The sequence below is a fragment of the Pleurodeles waltl genome, chromosome 9 (genome assembly GCF_031143425.1).
Source record: "Pleurodeles waltl isolate 20211129_DDA chromosome 9, aPleWal1.hap1.20221129, whole genome shotgun sequence".
Lineage (NCBI taxonomy): Eukaryota > Metazoa > Chordata > Amphibia > Caudata > Salamandridae > Pleurodeles > Pleurodeles waltl.
This window is the reverse complement of record NC_090448.1, coordinates 499,481,149-499,501,270: the sequence shown is the minus strand read 5'-3', so window position 1 is coordinate 499,501,270 and position 20,122 is coordinate 499,481,149. Positions and strand designations below refer to the sequence as shown.

At 48.4% G+C, this 20,122-nt stretch overlaps 1 protein-coding gene across 1 annotated transcript in view; it reads right to left on the bottom strand.

The window, feature by feature from the left end:
• Positions 1 to 20,122, bottom strand: part of LOC138259541 (coiled-coil domain-containing protein 170-like) — a 439,156-nt gene that overhangs the window by 170,883 nt on the left and 248,151 nt on the right. Inside the window, exon 7 of the mRNA XM_069207352.1 lies at positions 7,228 to 7,413. Coding sequence (XP_069063453.1) covers positions 7,228 to 7,413 — 186 coding nt within the window. The remainder of the gene's footprint in view (positions 1 to 7,227; positions 7,414 to 20,122) is intronic.

Genomic DNA, 20,122 nt, shown 5'->3' with positions numbered 1-20,122 from the left:
CGGGAATGATTGCCCAGATCTGGTTCCCTAGGAACACAAGACAAGCACCGCTGAACAGGGCCCCGCCATGAGAAGCACCACTGAACTGGGCCCCGCCGTGAGAAGCACCGCTGAACAGGGCCCCGCCGTGAGAAGCACCGCTGAACAGGGCCCCGCCGTGAGAAGCACCGCTGAACAGGGCCCTGCCGTGAGATTCACCGCTGAACAGGGCCCCGCCGTGAGAAGCACCGCTGAACAGGGCCCCGCCGTGAGAAGCACCGCTGAACAGGGCCCCGCCGTGAGAAGCACCGCTGAACAGGGCCCCGCCGTCTCTGCACCGCTCCGCTGGGCCCCTCCTGTCAAGCACCGCTCCGCTGGGCCCTTCATCTCAAGCACCGCTCCGCTGGGCCCTTCATCTCAAGCACCGCTCCGCTGGGCCCTTCATCTCAAGCACCGCTCTGCTGGGCCCTTCATCTCAAGCACCGCTCCGCTGGGCCCCGCCGTCTCTGCACCGCTCCGCTGGGCCCCTCCTGTCAAGCACCGCTCCGCTGGGCCCTTCATCTCAAGCACCGCTCCGCTGGGCCCTTCATCTCAAGCACCGCTCCGCTGGGCCCTTCATCTCAAGCACCGCTCCGCTGGGCCCTTCATCTCAAGCACCGCTCCGCTGGGCCTCGCCGTCTCTGCACCGCTCCGCTGGGCCCCTCCTGTCAAGCACCGCTCCGCTGGGCCCTTCATCTCAAGCTCTCAAGCACCGCTCCGCTGAGCCCTTCATCTCAAGCACCGCTCCGCTGGGCCCCGCCGTCTCTGCACCGCTCCGCTGGGCCCTTCCTGTCAGGCACCGCTCCGCTGGGCCCTTCATCTCAAGCACCGCTCCGCTGGGCCCTTCATCTCAAGCACCGCTCCGCTGGGCCCTTCATCTCAAGCACCGCTCCGCTGGGCCCTTCATCTCAAGCACCGCTCCGCTGGGCCCCGCCGTCTCTGCACCGCTCCGCTGGGCCCTTCCTGTCAGGCACCGCTCCGCTGGGCCCTTCATCTCAAGCACCGCTCCGCTGGGCCCTTCATCTCAAGCACCGCTCCGCTGGGCCCCTGCCGTCTCTGCACCGCTCCGCTGGGCCCTTCCTGTTAGGCACCGCTCCGCTGGGCCCTTCATCTCAAGCACCGCTCCGCTGGGCCCTTCATCTCAAGCACCGCTCCGCTGGGCCCCGCCGTCTCTGCACCGCTCCGCTGGGCCCTTCCTGTCAGGCACCGCTCCGCTGGGCCCTTCATCTCAAGCACCGCTCCGCTGGGCCCTTCATCTCAAGCACCGCTCCGCTGGGCCCTTCATCTCAAGCACCGCTCCGCTGGGCCCCGCCGTCTCTGCACCGCTCCGCTGGGCCCTTCATCTCAAGCACCGCTCCGCTGGGCCCTTCATCTCAAGCACCGCTGGCCCATTGGCAGGGCCGGATCTGTGTCGGACAGGGCTTCACGAAGCACTCTGGGCACCATGCCTCCTCCATAACCAGTAGAGTCTGTAATCCCCCAGATGGACTGTGGCTTTGCACTCCCCAGGATGGTACAGTGGGCAATCCACCCACTGTAGAGACTTGAGAGACTGTGGCTTTGCACTCCCCAGGATGGTACAGTGGGCAATCCACCCACTGAAAAGACTTGTGAGACTGTGGCTTTGCACTCCCCAGGATGGTACAGTGGGCAATCCACCCACTGTAGAGAGTTGAGAGACTGTGGCTTTGCACTCCCCAGGATGGTACAGTGGGCAATCCACCCACTGAAAAGACTTGTGAGACTGTGGCTTTGCACTCCCCAGGATGGTACAGTGGGCATGGAGGCCCCTCGTGGATCTGGCGTCGTGGACTCATGTGGCTGAGGTGCCCCCCTTCCATTCCCCCTGAGGTGCCTGTGGTTTTATTATCTGATGCCCCAGCAGTGTTCTCTCCAATGGAATCGGGTCTCGTGTGTGGGCTTTGCCCATGTGTTTATGCACATTGGCCCACGTACAATGGCATGTAGCCAATATGTGCCGGACTTTTGGACTATGTATACATTGTTCATGTTGTGATTTATTTGTTTTAAAAATCTCATATTTCACTTAAGTTCAAATATGCTTTAATATACTTCTATTTTAATGATCATTTTATTTTGTCTTTGAATTATTCCGGGGGGTTTTGGGGGTGTAAATCTGACTTGTTGCTCTGCATTGGTGTGTGGGGATTTGGGGGGGGGTCGCGTATGTGTGTGCCCGTAACCTTTTCTCCTCCCCCCTCCCCTGTGTCGTAGGTGCAGTACTCACCGTTGTCTCCTGCAGCGGCGTTCGTGCTCCTGGTAGAGAAGCAGGTAGACAATCGCTGGTAGGATGTTTAATTCGGGTTCCATGCTGTCCAGATTCCTCGTGGAGTGTATAGAGGTGAGCGTTTTCCCGTTCGTGGTCTGTTTCTGCCGTGTTTTTATCGGCGGGGCTCCCGCCCCGGAAAAGGTGGCGGATTGGTGGGTCGTGATAGGGTGGGCGGTACATTGTCTGCCGCCTGTCTGTTGGCGGTGACCGCCGCGCTGTTTGTTTGCCCCGCCGTGGCGGTCGGAGTGTTAAAGTGGCGGGCTGTGTTGGCGGGTCCCGCCAGGGTCAGAATTCCATTTTTTTTACCGCCTGCCTGTTGGCGGGTTGGCTACCGCTTTAACACCGACCGCCAGGGTTGGAATGACCCCCATAATCTCCCCATGACTAAAACCAAATTGAATGCGTCATGGTGTAATGTAACTGATGCTCATGTAAAGCACTCCAGTAAATTCGGGTCAGGTCTGTGCTATATAAAACTGTAAAAAAAATAAAAATTAAGAGGCTTATTTACAAGGAACTAGTGCATCAGCTCCGATGCACCAGTTTCGTTGTGTTAGATTGTGCCTCCCTAACGTCACCATGGTAGCGTAGTATTTAAAATACAGTGCACCATGGCACATGGTAGGTCAATAGTGTCAACTTTTTTTATGCTATTGTGGTGCTTTTCTGAACTAGCAGCAAAAATGTCAGAGCTAGTCTAGCAAAGGAAAGAGAGGCCCATAGGCTAATGCACTAGCATCACTTTAAAATGACGCTAGAATGGTGCAGTGAAATCTTGCAGATTTCACTGTACCATTTGTTTGGACCTCCCTGCGGGGCAACACCCCCTTTCATACATTATACCTAGCGCAGGTATAATGTGGCACACTGGGTTACAAAGTGGCACAATGGTACCATTGCACCAATTTGTAAATATGGCACATGGTGAATGCCTGTTTAGCGCCACCTTAGCATTAAAAGAAATGGCACTAAGACAGCGCGAAGGGGCACAAGGGCCTTGTAAATATGCACCTAAGTGAATTGCACACTTCTGTCATTAGGCAATACTTAAGTTATATTTGGATCATATTTGTGCTACATTTCAGTTCTTTTTTCTCTGGTGGCCATCATGGGAAACGTATTTGTTATGAAGCTCCCTAACCTCCTCATTTACTGAGGTATCCTCAGTAGAAAATGCTTTCAGTTTTCAGCTTCGATTCCATCAAAATGGCATTCAGATGTGTCACACTTTCGGCATAAATTAAGATTGTCAGCACTCTAGTTGCACATTAGAACACTGCAAGCTGCTGATCACCAGCGAGTTAACTAGCAATTTGCTGATGGTGTTGAAAGTGTATGTTTCAGTCTGCATGTAAGAATGTTTTAATGATATGCATGAGGAAGATTTTTGAGAACTTGCTTAAAACGTGTCCTAATGTTTCTTTCAACAGCACTAACCATACTTTCTATGACAAAATGAACCCCCTCATTTTGATCCTTTCTAAATTAAATGTTTTAAGTTTTACCAGTTTGATTCAATCAAGATGGCTTCAGGTGTGTCACAATTTTGTCATGAGTAAGACTGTTAACACTCTGGGAGGCTGTAGTAGAACACAAGGGAATCAAATGACAGACTGCTCTTGTTGGAAGTTCATGTTTTACTGAGAATGTCAGACTTCATTCCCATATGGCTGAGAATGATAGTGAGAATTTACTGAAAATATGCCCTCATGTTAGCCTCCGGGGCACCTTCCATAACCTCTATTGGAAAATCAGGAGAAAACTGTTTTCTCTCAAACACGATTCATGAAATCCTAGCAGGGTAAAATCACCTTAGAACACACCACAATTCCTGAAATTAGTAAGGTACCATCAACAAATGATTTTTATTGTAACTAAAATTTATTATCACCCTTTATACGTTCTCCTTTTTCTGACCCTCAAAACCTGTCATTCACTACAATGCATGTACTGTATATTGGTCTCAAGATGGCTGCCATCACTTTCTTGTTGAAGTGCTGACAGCCAATCAGATCTCACCCTGAGATCTGTGCTTAGGTTCCGCCCAGAAAAGCAAATTTTAATTTCTTTAATATCTCAAAAACTACAAAATGGATTTACACCACATATGAAAAAGGGTGCTTTCTGTACCAAGTGCTATCTTTCTGCCAAATGTGGTGTAATTGCCTCCAGCGGTCTGGGCTGCAGGCATGTCTAAAGACTCTACGGAATTGACATGGGAAATGCACTTTTTTGGACCCCCACTTTTGTCTCGGCCCCTGTGTTACGGATCATCCCAAAACTTTTCATGCACAACAAGACCCTAAAGGGCACTTTTTTGGGGGAAATGACGTGAAGATCTGTCAAACGGTACCAAAGATATAGGAAAGTCAATAAACACTTTTTCTATGGCAATTAGTTTCTAACTATAACTACCTACTGGCGACTATATGTTTTTATAAATATATATATATATATATATATATATATATATATATATATATATATATATACACAGACACACACTTAAAAAAGTCAAAATAATGTAACTATTTTCTCTAGGGTGTTTTTTCAATGGGAGTGTGTTGCAGTAAAAGTGAGTGGCTGTATGTCGTACTAGACTTACTCAAAAGTAAGGTGTACATTTACTACTGTTATGTGGCCTTTTAGACAGTAGTATCCTTCAAAGTGTAGTCTGTGAATAGCAGTGGCAATGATCCTCCCACTGAATAGCAATGGTCCTACTCTTTTCTGGGTGTGTGTTTGGATTAGCATGTTCTTCCCTAAATGCCTCCTTGTCACTCTCAAAACCCCTCCTATTCTGTAGTAAGTATTTCCCATTTTCCAGCCTACATTTACTAATAAGCAGTATACGTACATATGAGGAGATCTCTCTTTAGATATTATACAAGGTAGAGACGGAGATGCCACCTTTAGGGTTTGTGAACTACATTTTGTAGTCCTCCAGGATGGTCTCTGCTAATCTCTGAGGGGTGCCAGGCTGTGGCCAGTACTTATTATGCCCCAAGGGAGCAGAAACAAACATCATGCTTAAAACAGTGCTGTGTTTTAATGAAAGAAAATAGAGGGGGAGTGAACAACTGTGCAATGGGCCATCTATAATTGTTTTATTGACTGGTCCTAGCTGGAAGTAGGTGTCAAAGTGAGTTCAGGTGTCGTCCGAATAACCCTTGAAGTCCATCCCACCTCTCGGAAAAAGGATCACACTGCCGATACATGTACCCTTTGAAGGAGTGCATGCTGTCACTGGCTAATTGTGTAGCATGCTTATGATTGCATTTTTAAAAAGGATAATTGAACAAAACTGAAATGTCTGGGCTGCTAAATAGGTTTAGACTTTTCAGTTTTATATAACAATTATGAGAACAATTCTTGATCATTTGCAAAGGGGGTGATTTTCAGGGGTGGCTCCTCCGCAATGGAGGAGGAGCATCGCCCCCCCTGGCTAAAAGCCTGCAGCAGAAAAATAAAACAATACTTCAATATAATTTAATTTTTCTGCTGCTGGCTCAACCAGCATGTGCTAGGCAATGGGAGGTGGGCGGGGGGATGAGGAGTGGAGTGCACTAAGGGCCAGATGTAGCAATCTACAATTTTGCGACTTGCAAATTGCGAGTCATACCGACTTGCAATTTGCAACTCGCAAAATTGTATGCAGAAAGGTGTCTCAGACACCTTCTGCGACTCGCTATGGGGTCGCAAAGACCCACATCATGAATATTAATGAGGTGGGTTGCATTTTGCGACCCCATAGCGAGTCCATGCATTCACAGGGATGGTGGCCTGCTGAAGACAGCAGACCTCCATGTCTGTGACTGCTTTTTAATAAAGCAGTTTATTTATTTTTTTGAATTGCAGCCGGTTTTCCTTAAAGGAAAACGAGTTGCAATTCCAAAAAATAATGAAACCATTTGGTTTCATTTTTTCAGAGTAGGCAGTGGTCCATTGGACCACTGCCTGCTCTGAAAAAATATTTTCAGCGACATTCACAAAGGGGACGGGGTCCCATCGGGACCCCTTCCCTTTTGCAAATGAGTTACCACCCACTTCAAGTGGGTGTTAACTGCGAGTTGGTTTGCGACCGGATTCGCGGTCACAAAGCAACTCAGCATGGCGATGCGGTCGCAAATAGGAAGGGAACACCACTTCCGATTTGCGAGTCGCATCCTCAAATTGCGAGTCGGTACCGACTCGCAATTTGAGGATGTGCATCGCGTTCAGCCTTTTGCATGCCGCAAACTGCGTTTTTCGCAGTTTGCGACATGCAAAAGGCTTCCTACATCTGGCCCTTAGTGCCCAGTGTGTGTTTGGCCGACCCCAGAGTTGTGTCTGATCGGCAGTCCGAGCCTCTCAGACCAATACTGACGCTGCTTTCATGCTTGGTTTAGCATGAAACCTGCACCAGGATTGCTGGTAAGCCTGTTCCGGTGTCCCAGTGAAAGCTGGGACACCAGAACAGGAAAGGGGCGATCAGCGAGGCAGCTTTTACTTTATTATTTGTTCAGCCCCCTACACCATTGTCCCCCCTGCCCCTCCCCTTCATATTTGCAGTGGCCGCCACTAGTGATTTTTGTTATACTGTGGGAGAATGGGGACGGGGAGAGCACTAGAAAGTTTGAAGGCCATTGGTTTATCAAAAGGATATTGGTTAGTCAAAAGGAAGGGTTAGGTTAAAAGGAAAGATTCAAGTGTTAGGTTACAGGAAAGGGAGCACAGAGGAATACTCACATAAATGAAAATGGAAATGACTTTTGGTTAATTCACTCAATTCATAAAAAGATATTAAAATAAATGCCTTCAACTATCAATATCCATCCACATTTCCCACCATGTGCACAGGAAGATTTCCCTGGACTAATGTCTGTTGTTTTCAGTTTTCCGCTGATGTATGCGAATGAAAGAAGCATATGTTTTCTTACCTGCTTGAGTGCTTTAATTTCTGCTGTGTAGCCAGCTGCTGCTTTCTGTTCCTTTCCCATTTCTGAAACAAGTTGGACTATTGTTTCTCTACTGGCTTTAAACTCCATCTGCTGGCTGGCTAATGCTTCCTCCAGGCTTGCAATTCTTGACGTTTCCTGAAAATGGTCTTTGAGTAGCTCTGAAACCTGTATGAAGGATTGGAAAAACATTGTGCATTTTAAAATAAATTGGGCATAAAACAGCACATTCACTATCTGCATATTAATACCTTAGATGCCAATATCATGGAAGCAGGCCTTGGCAAGGAGAAAAAAACATTACTTAAACGCAAGACGGTTTTGAATTATTAGAGAGGTGGGCTTGTATTATTAGGAGCACTCTTTTGTGAAGGGGCAGTTTCTTGATTAGGGCTCTAGGACTCCGCCCCTCTGAACTTCCTACACATTTACCTAAAAAAATATTAAATAAATCCATCTATTTAGAGATACAATCCTATCTCTGAACAAATCAATGTATTTAATTCTGGGTTGTCTGTCCCAGGCTCATAAGATGGAGAAGGAAGCCAGGCACTCAACTTTCTGCCCTGTTATGCACAACACAGGGCTTACCTTTCTAAAGCCCTAAATTGTCATTTTAATCTATGGTGGTATCCACTGTTGGCCAGTGACGCTGTCCGTGTCAAGGTATCGGGCTTCAGAGTCTGCATCACTGCGTGAGGCCAGATGTCTGTTACTCACACGCATAGATGCCACCCGTTCCCATTTGTCACATAGTACAGGAGGACTAACTACAAGCACATGTGATATGGCACCTTGTCCTTGGTAATGGTAAGTGTTATAATGGTTATCTCGAGTTATGTATATTGTGCTGAGATTCCTGGTCATGCTAACCTTCCCCACTGAGACACCACAGGCCCTGGTTGCAGGTCGCTGACTCATTTAGGATTGAAACTGGTGGATTTGTTCCTCCGCTATATTGATCCAAAAGATGAGCAGGGTTCTTGAACCCTAGCAAAGCTAGTCCAAATATCCAAGTCAAGCACAAAGGGAGAAATATGTGCTTATAATAAAGACAGTGATCTGCTGTATGGCAATAGAACTGGCCCTATCTTCATGCCCTAAACATTAATACCAAAAACATGGATTGATTTACAAACAATGAATGTTAAAAACATTAAGGTATGCATCTCAGCGATTTAGTTCCTCTCTTGTTTCATGTATTGTACTTAGTCTTGCATTCACCAAGAGTGTTGGCTATTTCATCATGTTGTGCTTCTGTATTTTGTTTGTGCATCTTATTACCCTTGCTTAGTGCATGCTGGGAGTTGTGCCAGGTGTTTATGAGGGGATTTGATTGAGAGATCTGGCACTGAGGCCAAAAGCAAAGCAAAGTGTCTGTCAGTGGTCTGGCCTCTCTCAGAGTACACAGAACTATGGTCATGCATTTCAGCTGCTATTATAATTCTGTGTAAATGTTTGTGAAGAGGGTACACATTTGTAAAAATATTTGCAAGGCAAAAGTCAAAGGAAGTAAAGTGCTTAAATGTAAGTGAGTGCATTGCATATTTGGGGGCAGTGAAGTGAGGGAGATGTGAGGAACTGCATTTGGGGGAGAGAGAAAAAAGGGTGCTGAAGAGGAAAAAGAGGAGATTGAAGATGTGCAGATAGACGAGATGTAGAGGAAAAGGGCATACATAACTAACATGAAGTTCACGTAACTGAAGGCCAGTACTCCTTCCGCAAGCCTCAAAAATATTTGATACACAATTTCACAATTTCAGAACAGAAACATTTCCAATGCTAATTATTTATAACAAATCATTGTTGTTACTCCTTTATCCTAAACAGCTAGCAGCCGTGGACTAAGCCAATGGTACTGACAAAAGGGCCTGAAGTTGTTGTGCTGTACAATTTGCACATTACAGTAACTGTTGAACATTTTAAAGCAGCAAGATATGGGGCAGTTTTTAATGTGTTTAATATTTCAAGACTATACATTCCCACTGCTTTATAAACCTTGCTTTCACACTAAATTAATTTGCTTTAAAATGCAGTGTTTGCCAATCTTTTTTCAATTTGTTCTCTGGAGGAGAACCCAGCCTGGACCCCAAATTTGTCCATTAAGCTCTCTCAATTCACTCACTACAGAAAAGTCATACCCAATTTTTATGCCCACCACTTTTAAAATGGTACCAGCCACCACTGCTTTTCTGAGCAGTAATGCTAAAGCTAGCATTGTGTTAACTGTTACTTTCCCATTATCAACTTTTGAGTTTTTTGTCACTTAGCAGCAAGACTCAAAACAGTTTATAGGGCTGGTTGATAAGTAACTTTATTGTACTGATACCGCATAAGAATCCATACATCTTAACATAGTACACCACCTTCGTACATTTGTCCTCGCCAGGTTCCCTTCTATGTAAAACAGGAGGCAATCAGTATGAGCGTTCTGACTGTTTATAGAGGTGTCAACAAGATAGCATTATAAATAAGCATATTTATAATTCCCTAGCGCCACCTTGCGCCACATTAACGTCAATATTTTTCATGTTAATGTGGCCCAATGAGGTTGAAATCTCCGCGCTGTATTTACACTCTGTAACCCTTTGGGCTACATTTTGCCTGCGGCAGGCATAATGTATGCAAAGGGGCATTTCCCCGTTAGGGAGGCTGAAAAAATGGCACAAGGAATCTATGAGATTTACTTGCATCGTTTTTTATGGCACTTTTAACGCCTTCTAAGAGCAGGCGTTAAAAGGGGGCTTCCATTACTCTGAATAGGCCCCTATGTGCGCTGCAGGAGTAGCAGCAACATTTTGACGCTACTCCTGCAGGGTCCATCAATAGCGTCACATTGAATGACACTATTGCCCCCTACCCTGCGCCATGGTGCGCTGTATTTAAATACAGTGCACACGTGGTGGTAGAGGGCGCTAAGGGGCAACGCCACTTCCCATCAATCTGCCCCTAAGTCCCTCATTCTAAGTCATGCAAAATGGAATCTCCACAAGAGATACCACCCTTGGATGATTCGAAGTTTTAGTGGGTGCGGAAACGCATCTGATCAAACATCATTACGACTTTGGAAGAAGGAAAAGCCTTTCCACTGAAGTCCTGAAGGGTAGGCTGCCGCCAGTGCAGCTGCCTCCCCTCCAGCCCCATTATGAGTTTCCCACCCTGGGGCCCCCAGCACCCCGTCTCTGTCAGCAGTTTCATGGCAGTGCTACTGCCATGAAACCGCTGGCAGAGAAGGGAGTTGTGATCCCCAGGGCAGCGCTGAATGAAGCGTTGCCCTGGCAGGTTAGGACTGCCAGCACCAGCAGACCGACATTTAGTTGTAATCTGGTGGTGCTGGTGGTCCGACCGCAGTGCTATTGCCACGGTCATAATCTGCCGGTCAGACCACCAGATTGGCAGTGGTTGAACCTCCACTGCGACTCTGGCGGTCATTGGACCGCCAGGGTCGTAATGAAGGCCAATGTGTCTCCATGCCTGTTCCGCCCGCTGAACGCATGTGAAAATGTGCTTGAAAAAGGGACAGAATCAGTAATTCAATATCTAGAAGGTTATCCTCCATTCCAGGAGCAATAAATCAAAACAGCCGATAACTGGAGTGAACATAGTGGCTTCTTCCCATTCATAGCAGGATGTGCGGGCTCCTTAGCCTTCCAGGCAGGAGTCGAGGGCTTCTTCCCCTTCATGGCAGGAGGTGTGGGCTCCTTCCCCTTCATGGAAGGAGGTGTGGAATCCTTAACCTTCCTGGCCGGTGGAGTGGGATCCTTCACTAACTTCCCACCATGACTAGGTGGTGCCACCACTGTCCACTGTTTGGCTGAGGTGCTGGCCTGGGTCGCTGGGACCCTGCTCTTACGGGCAGGACAGGAGGAGGGGAGGGAAGAGGTCAAGTTGGGCAAGGAAAAGCTTCTTAGGGACGGTGGGCGGAGGGGCGGGATGAGGGAGGAGGGATGGGAGTGGGGGTTGAGGGAGTGGTTGTTGGAGGTGTATTTCTGCTGGACTTCAGTGTAGGTGCATGGGCAGTGTGCTGATGTGAGGTGGATGGCTGTTGGGTGTGTAAGAACCTGCGTTTGTGTCCTTTGGGGGGATAGACATGGGGGGAGAGGACACAGGGGACAAGTGGATGGGTGTAGTGGAGGTGTCTGCTACTGAGGTGTGTGTGCTGCTTGGTGTGGTGATGCTGGTGGTGGATGTTGATGCAGTGCATGCAGGTGTGAGTGTGGATGTGACTGTGAGGGAGGGAGGGGGAGACAGTGGAGGCAGTGGATGTGGTTGTGTCTGCAACTGTCTGGTGTTTGCGTGAGTGCTTGTGGGATGAAGTGTGGTGCCTGTGTTTGACAGTACTACTCTTGTGTGTTGTCATGTGTGCATGCTCGTCTGTATGTGTGTGTCAGTAATAAGGCTAGGCGCGGTCCAGGTCTTGCCCGAAACTCCGCTGCGCGCCTCTGCAGCGCTTTATGCGCACCACTTGTCATCCCCTCTTGTTCCAAAGGTAACCATCAGCGTTGTCTGCCCTGGGGCAAAGCTCATAGAGCTGCAGGTTCAGGACATTGGTGGACAAGATGCACTTATCAGTGCTATTCTATGAAGGGACTACAATTCCCATGTTTTTAGAGGCAGCAGCCATCTTGGGGTGTGGCAGGCCTTTAAAGCCCAGCCACACCCAAGCACGTTGCTCACTATTTTGAAGACTTCGATGCAGCCAGACCTCGTGGGGGTTCTCTAGAGAAGAGCAGAGTTCCTGGATGGCAGAGTGTCGTCCAACCAAAGTATCCTTGTTTCCATGGTGCATTAAAAAACGAGTAGGTTGTACTCATAGCGGTAAGGCCTTGCTGAATCCAAGTTTGGAGGAAGTCGTTACTTCCAAAAGGTAAAGCGCCCCTTAGCATAACAAGCAAAGCATTTTCAGTTTCTAGAGTAGAGCAGCCTTGGCGCAACGATCAAAGGCATTTCAGAGCACAGATGTAAAGCGCTCTTTTGGCACATAAATTAAAGCGATTCAGTTCACAGAGGTAAAGCGCTCTTGGCATGACAATTCAGGCGCTTCAGTTCATAGATGTAAAACGCACTTGGCACAGCAATTAAAGCGCTTCAGTTCACAGAGGTAAAGCGCTCTTGGCACGACAATTCAGGCACTTCAGTTCATAGATGTAAAACGCTCTTGGCACAGCAATTAAAGCGCTTCAGTTCACAGAGGTAAAGCGCTCTTGGCACGACAATTCAGGCGCTTCAGTTCACAGATGTAAAGCGCTCTTGGCACGGCAATTCGAGCACTTCAGTTCACAGATGTAAAGCGCTCTAGGCACGACAATTCAGGCGCTTCAGTTCATAGATGTAAAATGCTCTTGGCACAGTAATTAAAGCGCTTCTGTTCACAGAGGTAAAGCGCTCTTGGCACGACAATTCAGGCGCTTCAGTTCACAGATGTAAAGCACTCTTGGCACAACAAGTCAAGCGCTTCAGTTCACAGATGTAAAGCGCCTTTGGCCCAGCAATGCAAGCACTCAGGTTTAAAGCACTCTTGGCACGACAATCGAAGCAGAGGAGGAAAAGGTTCTTGGCACAACAATCTAAGTGATTTAGGCTACTTGAGTAAAAGCGCTTCCTGGTATTATTAAGTAAAGCGCTTCAAGTTCAATGAATAAAACCTTTTGGCATTTATTGTTGTGAATGTGAAAGTATTTCTGGAGATAAGCAAATCATAGTTTTCATTGTTCTTTGAAAAGCTTAAGATGTGAAAAGCATATTTAATTCTTTGAGGTTTTCTAAGTCATGATCAAAGGTTTATGGTGTGAAGGCATAGACGTTACAGGATTGATATTCTGGATATAATCATAGTCCAAAGTTCTTGCCATCTCTGGATTCTGAGGTTTTAGTTTGCCCTTGTTCCATGTTTCAAAGACGAGGCTTTGCCCTCATTTCAAAAGGGGTCTCCATCTGATATCTCGGAGACGCATTTAGTCAAGAGTCTATTGATGAGTTACATTTCTATGAATGAGAAAATGCATATTTGTTCTAACCTTTACTTTTCAGATCGCTCTCCGTGCTGTTCCCTCCCCTAATTCCCTTCCCCCCGACTGGCTTCATCATAACTCTGTGCTATAATAGCTTTCTGAGTTAGTGACGCCGGAAGGTGGGCCTTTTGTTCCACGACGTGCAGATCCCGAGGAAAGGACACTGTGACAGTGTGCATGAAATGGGTTGGGGTTGAGGAGACTAGGACTGGGAAGTGGTAGTTGGAGGGGGGACGGTAGGAACAGGGACAATGGCTGCCATCAGAGAGGAGGCCAGAGCCTGAATCGATCTCTGTTGGGCCGCCAGTCCACCATGGATGCCCTTCAGGAATGCATTGCATTGCTGCATCAGGGATGCCAGCCCCCGGGATGGCATTAACAATGGTTGACTGCCTTACAGAGATGGATCTCAGGAGGTCAATAGCCTCCTCATTTAGGGCAGCAGGGCTCACTGGGGCAGGGCCTGAAGTGCATGGGGTAAAGCAGATGCCCACCCTATTTGATGAGCGTGCACAGGCAACTCACTGAGGGGCTACTGGGAGGGCAGTGCTGGTAAGGGGGTGGCGGCTGTACCTGCTGCTGGGGTGGTCACAGAGGTGTCCGCCACCACTAGGGAGCTTTCATCGGAGGAGGTATCTGAGTCTGTGTTGTCACCTCCTGTCTCCACCTTGGTGCTCCCCTCGCCCTCCGTCCCACTGGTTCCCTCGGCGTCGGTGGACTCTGCATCCAGGGTCCTGTGGGGTGCAGCTCCCTTTGTCGCCAGTGCCCCTGCTTTTCCACCAGATGATGCTAATGCACACATGGACAGGATGACAGAAGAAAAAAGGGGAGAGAGAGAAAGGAAACACTGGGTCAATTACTGCACCAACCCCACAGTTGGCATACACAGCACCGTCACACACAGGGATCAGGATTGAGCACTATGCATTGCTCCAGTGATTTGGCTAGATGCCATGGCAAGATGAGGGCCACACACCGCCAACTGCACCCCTCCTGGTACCCACAAAGCCTGACTGACATGGACAAGCTAGGTTACCTGCATTTGTCATACCCCAATACCCTTGAGCTGGATCACGCTTGAATGTCTGACCTGGCATTAAGGGGCACCCACTAACCCACACCCACCACCTGGATCCCATGCCTCCTACCAATTATTGTAGTAATGCCCTCTGTACTGTGATGCCCTCAAGCGCCTATCCAGCTCTGGGTAGGCCACCGCCAGTATGCGGGCCATCAGGGGGGTAAGGTTCTGATGGGCACCCCTTCCTTGTTGGGAGGCCATCCCCAGCTAGGCCTCTGTGATCTTCCATGCCCAGCGTCTCAGGTCCTCCCACCGTTTCTGACAGTGGGTGCTCCACCTGACATAGACCCCCGGGGTACGTACATCCTTGGCGATGGCACGCCATAATCCCTTCTTTTGATGGGAACTGACTTGCAGAGGTAATGCAGACAGGAGAACACCATTATACATACAATCCAGCCTGTCACACATATTGCCCACCAGTCCCGTTTCCAACTCTATTGGCACACACATCGCCCCGCGCACACCATGTACACCACCACAGGACATCCCCCCCAATGACATGATGCTTGCACACACATCTCTATGTATCCTCCACTCATGCATCGTGTCCAAAGTGTACTCACCTGTTGGTCTGGAGTCCCATACAGCAGTCCGTACTGGGGTAGGACCCCATCCACCAACCGCTCCCACTCCTTCGCCGTGAAGGCAGGGGCCCTTTCCCCAGTCACAAGGGCCATGGTGGGTTCCAGATGCAGGTCACAGCAGCACATGCACTGTAGGTGTTCTCCTGTTGAAGGTCAGGAAACAAGTGAGGAATCTGATGGAAAATGGCGGTCACGTTCGCGGCGGTGTACACCGTCACCGCAGGCGCTGATCCCCATTGGCCACTGTACTCCATAGAGCCCCATATTATCCAATGAGGAATTTCACGGTGGTGTAAGACCGCCTTCCACCACGACACCCAACATCGGCGGAGTTATCTCACTTCCACCTGTCCCTACATACAGGACAGGCGGTCGCCATTTCATGGTGGCGGACAATCATCATATCAACCTTAACTGCGTCACAGCCTAGATTAACACATACCTCGCCATTCCCACTGTCCCATCACATAAATGCACTATGTACACTGAGGTTGTGGGTCCATTGTTCAAATTGTGACAGCCTACTTACTCTTGTGTCCCTTAGATACCTACTGCTGCAGATGAATAGGAGAGGGAGACAAACCCCCGTGTACAGACCCCTTGTGGACTGGGCTATACTGGAGGACAGGCACATTCTACTCACCTATAGATTGGACAGGGCAACAATCAGAGAGCTGTGTGCCCAATTGGAGCCTGACCTGATATCTGCTATCCGTCATCCGACTGGGATCCCCCTACCCTTGTGCAAGTGCTATCAGTGCTCCATTTCCTGGCAACTTGTTCTTTCCAAGTGGCAGTGGGCTTGGCAGCAGGAATGTCACAGCCAATGTTCTCAATCATGCTGGCAAGAGTTTTGTCTGCCCTGGTGGAACACATGTGCAGCTACATAGCTTTCCCCCAGGTAGAAGATCTGGCCACTGTGAAGGCCGGATTCTATGCAATGGGACACATCCCCAATATGGTTGGGGTGATTGACAGGACACATATTGCGTTAGTCCCCCCGCCAGAATGAACAGGTGTTCAGGAATCAGAAGAGTTTCCACTCACTGAATGTGCAAATGGTGTGCCTGGCGGACTAGTACATCTCCCACATCACTGCTAAGTATCCTGGGTCGGTGCATAATGCCTATGTCCTGAGGAATAGCAGCATTCCAAATGTGATGGCCCATCTACAGAGCACAGGGTGTGGCTAATAGGTGAGCCATGGTCCCCACCCATTGTATGTTGGTGTATGTCTTCTGATGTCACCCCATAGCATTGTGTGAGGTTAAATGTTGTCCCTCAATACCTGCAGGTGTCTCTGGCTACCCAAACCTATTGTGGCTGCTGACCCCTGTGAGGAATGCCAGGACAGGTGCTGAGGAACGTTATAATGAGGCACATGGGCGAACCAGAAGGATCCTTGAGAGGACCTTTGGGCTCCTGAAGACCAGGTTCAGATGCCTCCATCTGACAGGTGGATCCCTGTGCTACTCACCTGGGAAGGTCTGCCAATAGTAGTGTCATGGTGCATGTTGCACAACCTGGCACTCAAATGGCATGTACCTTTTCTGCAGGATGAGGAGACTGGAGATGCACCTGTGGCAGCAGTGGACCCTGAGGACAGTGAGAATGAGGAGGCAGAGGATGAGTATGAGGACAACCCATCATCAGTTATACGTCAATACTTCCAATGACACACAGGTGAGACAGTGCATCTGACCATTCCTCTGACTATTGATGTTTTCTGTGTGGCTGTAGCATGATGGCATTAACTTCCGCTGCATCTCAACTTACTATCACCTATGGCTTGTCATTTTACAGATGTTGGTGAGATAACAACTGTGTACTAATGTGATGACTATGGACAGCTACAGGTCCTTATTTCTATGCCTTCACAGTGTTCAGATCATTTGCACTAGATGTGACTGTTTCCATAAATGCACATTTTAACACATAAAATACTAGTAGTAAAGTTGTGTTCAAGGGTGTTTATTGTAGTGCTATGAAATTGAGGGAAAAGTGCAATGGAATGGGGTGATGATGGAGGAAAGTCCAGGGTATTGTTCCAGTCTGTTTGTAGCAGAGCTCCAGTGTCCAAGCGGCCATAGGAAGGGGCGCAAAGGAAGTTCAAAGTGGACAAGGTGACAGAGTGGGACACAAGGGGGACAATCAGGAGAGTCTCATTTCCTGGCGGTGGTCTTGGCAAGTATCTCTGGCTTCTATCTGGGTTGCAGGGAACGTTTGCGGAGTGGTTCACCTTCTGCAGGGAGAGGGTTGCTGGTGGCCTGTGGGTCCTGTGGTGGGGCCTCCTGCCCACTAGCTGCAGCGTAAGTGGAGGGCTGGTCAATGGACTGGCTAGTGGTAGGGGCCCGCTGGTGTGCTGTTGCTTCCCTCATGATGTTGGCCATGTCTACCAGCACCCCTGCTATGGAGATCAAGGTGGTGTTGATGGCCTGCAAGTCCTCCCTGATCCCCTGATACTGTTCCTCCTGCAGCCGCCTGTTCTCCTGCACGTTGTCAAGGACTTTGCCCATCGTGTCCTGGGAATGTTGGTAGGATCTCAGTGAGTGCCTCCTGGAGAGTCGGTTCCCTGGGCTTGTCCTCTCCCTGGCACACAGCGGTCCTCTCAGTGTCCCTGTTGCCCTGTGCCTCTGTCCCCTGAATGGTGTCCCTGATTGTCTTGATGACAAGGTGTGGACTGGGGTCCCTGTGCAGGTGGGCATACTGCTGATTGACGTATCCTGGGGACAGAGGTGTGGTTACGCTGGGTGGATGCTGTACTGTTGGATACTGATGGGGGAGGCTCTGTGGTGGACTGTGAGTGGGCTGATGGGCAAGGTTGTTGGTTCAGATCCTGAAGTCCGGAGTTACTGTCATCACTGGGGGCATCTTCTGTTGGGGGACTGGATAGTCGTGGCACCTCCTCTCCGCTGGCATTGGCAGGGGCACCTGTGGGGATGTAAGTGATGTTTTATGCTTCATGTCTGTGACATATTGTACATCCCTTGCTTCCCCTCTATCATTGCTGTAGCCCTGCCACCTTTGTTTGTGTATGGTGATGTTTTGTGGGATTTTCAGTTTCCCTATGCTGTGCATGCTTTAGTGATTGGTGTCCATGCAGGGCTGAGAGGGCTGTCCATGCATTGATATGGCATGCAGGATTTGGCATTGGGGTTAGTCATATGTGTAGGTGCACTGTCTGCGATGGAGTGGAGTGATGGGAGTCAGTGTGAGGGCGTGAGATGTCATGCAGGTATTGGGGGTGATAAGTAGTAAATATTGACTCACCAGTGTCCAGTCCTCCGGCTACTCCAGCGAGTCCCTCAGGATGTAGAAATGCCAAGACTTGCTCCTCCCATGCTGTGGGGGAGGGGGAGGGGGAAGGGGTCCACCGCCAGTCCTCTGTATGGCAAGCTGGTGCCTTGCTGCCACGGAACGTACCTTCCCCTATAGGTCGTTCCACCTCTTCCTGATATTGTCCCTTGTTCTTGGATGCTGTCCCACAGTGTTCACCCTGTCCACGATTCTCAGCCATAGCTCCATCTTCCAGGCAATGGATAGTTGCAGTACCTGTGCTCCAAACAGCTCTGATCCTACCCTGACTATTTCCACCACCATGACCCTTAGCTCCTTATCAGTGAAACAGAGGTGGTTTAGTGGGGACATGGGTGACGTGTGGTGTGTGTTGGTGAGAACGTGTTGAGTAATGTGGTGGGGTGTGTGATGTGGGGTGCGTGAGGGATGTATGGGTGTATGTGGTGTGTGTGTCTAGTTGTCTCTCTGCTGTTTGTGTCAATCTCCTGGCTGTAACTGTTGTTCGTAAAGGGTTGTGGGTAATGTGGGTGTGTGTTTTATGGTGCTGTGGTTGGGTGTGTGTATGAGTGTCAGATGTTTGTTATTAGTATTGGCCAATGTAGTGTTGTTTTGTATGTGGGTGTCGATTCTGAGTGCAGCGGTATGTACCGCCAATGGTTTACCGCCATTGAATGTCCGCCGTGGTGATTCGTGGGTCATGATGTGGTGGAAGTTGTTTTGTTGGCCCAACGATATGAGTGTTGGTACTGCCACTTTAGCACTGACCTTTGGGCTGGCGGGTTTGTGTATGTGGCTGTATTCTGTCGGATTGGTGTGTGTGTGTGTCATAATATGGGGAACGGATATTCACCACGGCAGTGGTATGTTGGCGCCCGTCACCGTGGCGGTAAGCGGGATTTACCACCAATGTCATAATGAGGGCCTACTTCTTTTACGGATAAAACATGGGGAAAGATATGACAGTTCCATTTTATGGCAAAAATCACCCCAGTTTTAGTACAAACCAGGTGTTGGTCCATTCATAAAACATATTGGACACCTGCCAAACTTTATAAATTGGGATTGTCTAAGGCAAACGCTTGTTGGAAATACGTGTCGGAAGCAGACGTTTTGGAACACGTGCTCTATACCTGTAAACTGATCTAACCTTTTTGGAGCAGAATACATTCTCTGACCCAAGATGTTTTTGAAAAACCTTTGAAGATTGACTTTTTTATAATTGCCCTGGGAATATCTGCAAATCCAAGCTCACTGTCCCTATCTGTGCAAGACTCGCTACTTCTGGACCTACTTCTAACAGTGGGTGCCAAAGTAGTTTTGAAGGAATTGAAATCAAATTCTGTTAGCGTGTCTGACCTTATTTGGTTAATTTATAAGGGGAGGCGTTTGTAGGTCAATGGACCTTTTGACTGCGCTTTGAGTAGTTCCCACCATATAGCCCTGTATCAATACAAGTCAATGGCAGTACCAATCAATAACATCAACAATCATAGGAGTCAGTCATTTTCACTCACCACGACCTTTCAATCATGAATAAACCCACCTTTGTGTAAAAGTTAGAATGTTTATTTCCCTGTATTAACAATCCTAATATCACTAACTTAGTCTCAGAATCAATTGGTAAGCATACAGAAGCAATAGTGGCTGCCCAAATCGCCTAATGAATCGCAATTTAATCAAAGCTTGGACCACTACACATTCACGGATACAGTACAAATCAATACCAAGAATAACTGCGCAAACAAAATGCCACACATTTAGATTTCAGTAAAGGAAAGACATCAACAGTTTTTACATGTAGCAAGCATAGTAAGTGAGTACCCTGGTGAACCTTCAGATTAGAATAGCATGATTGGACTTCATGCAAAACAATTTAGTCAACATAAATTTGAAAAAACATC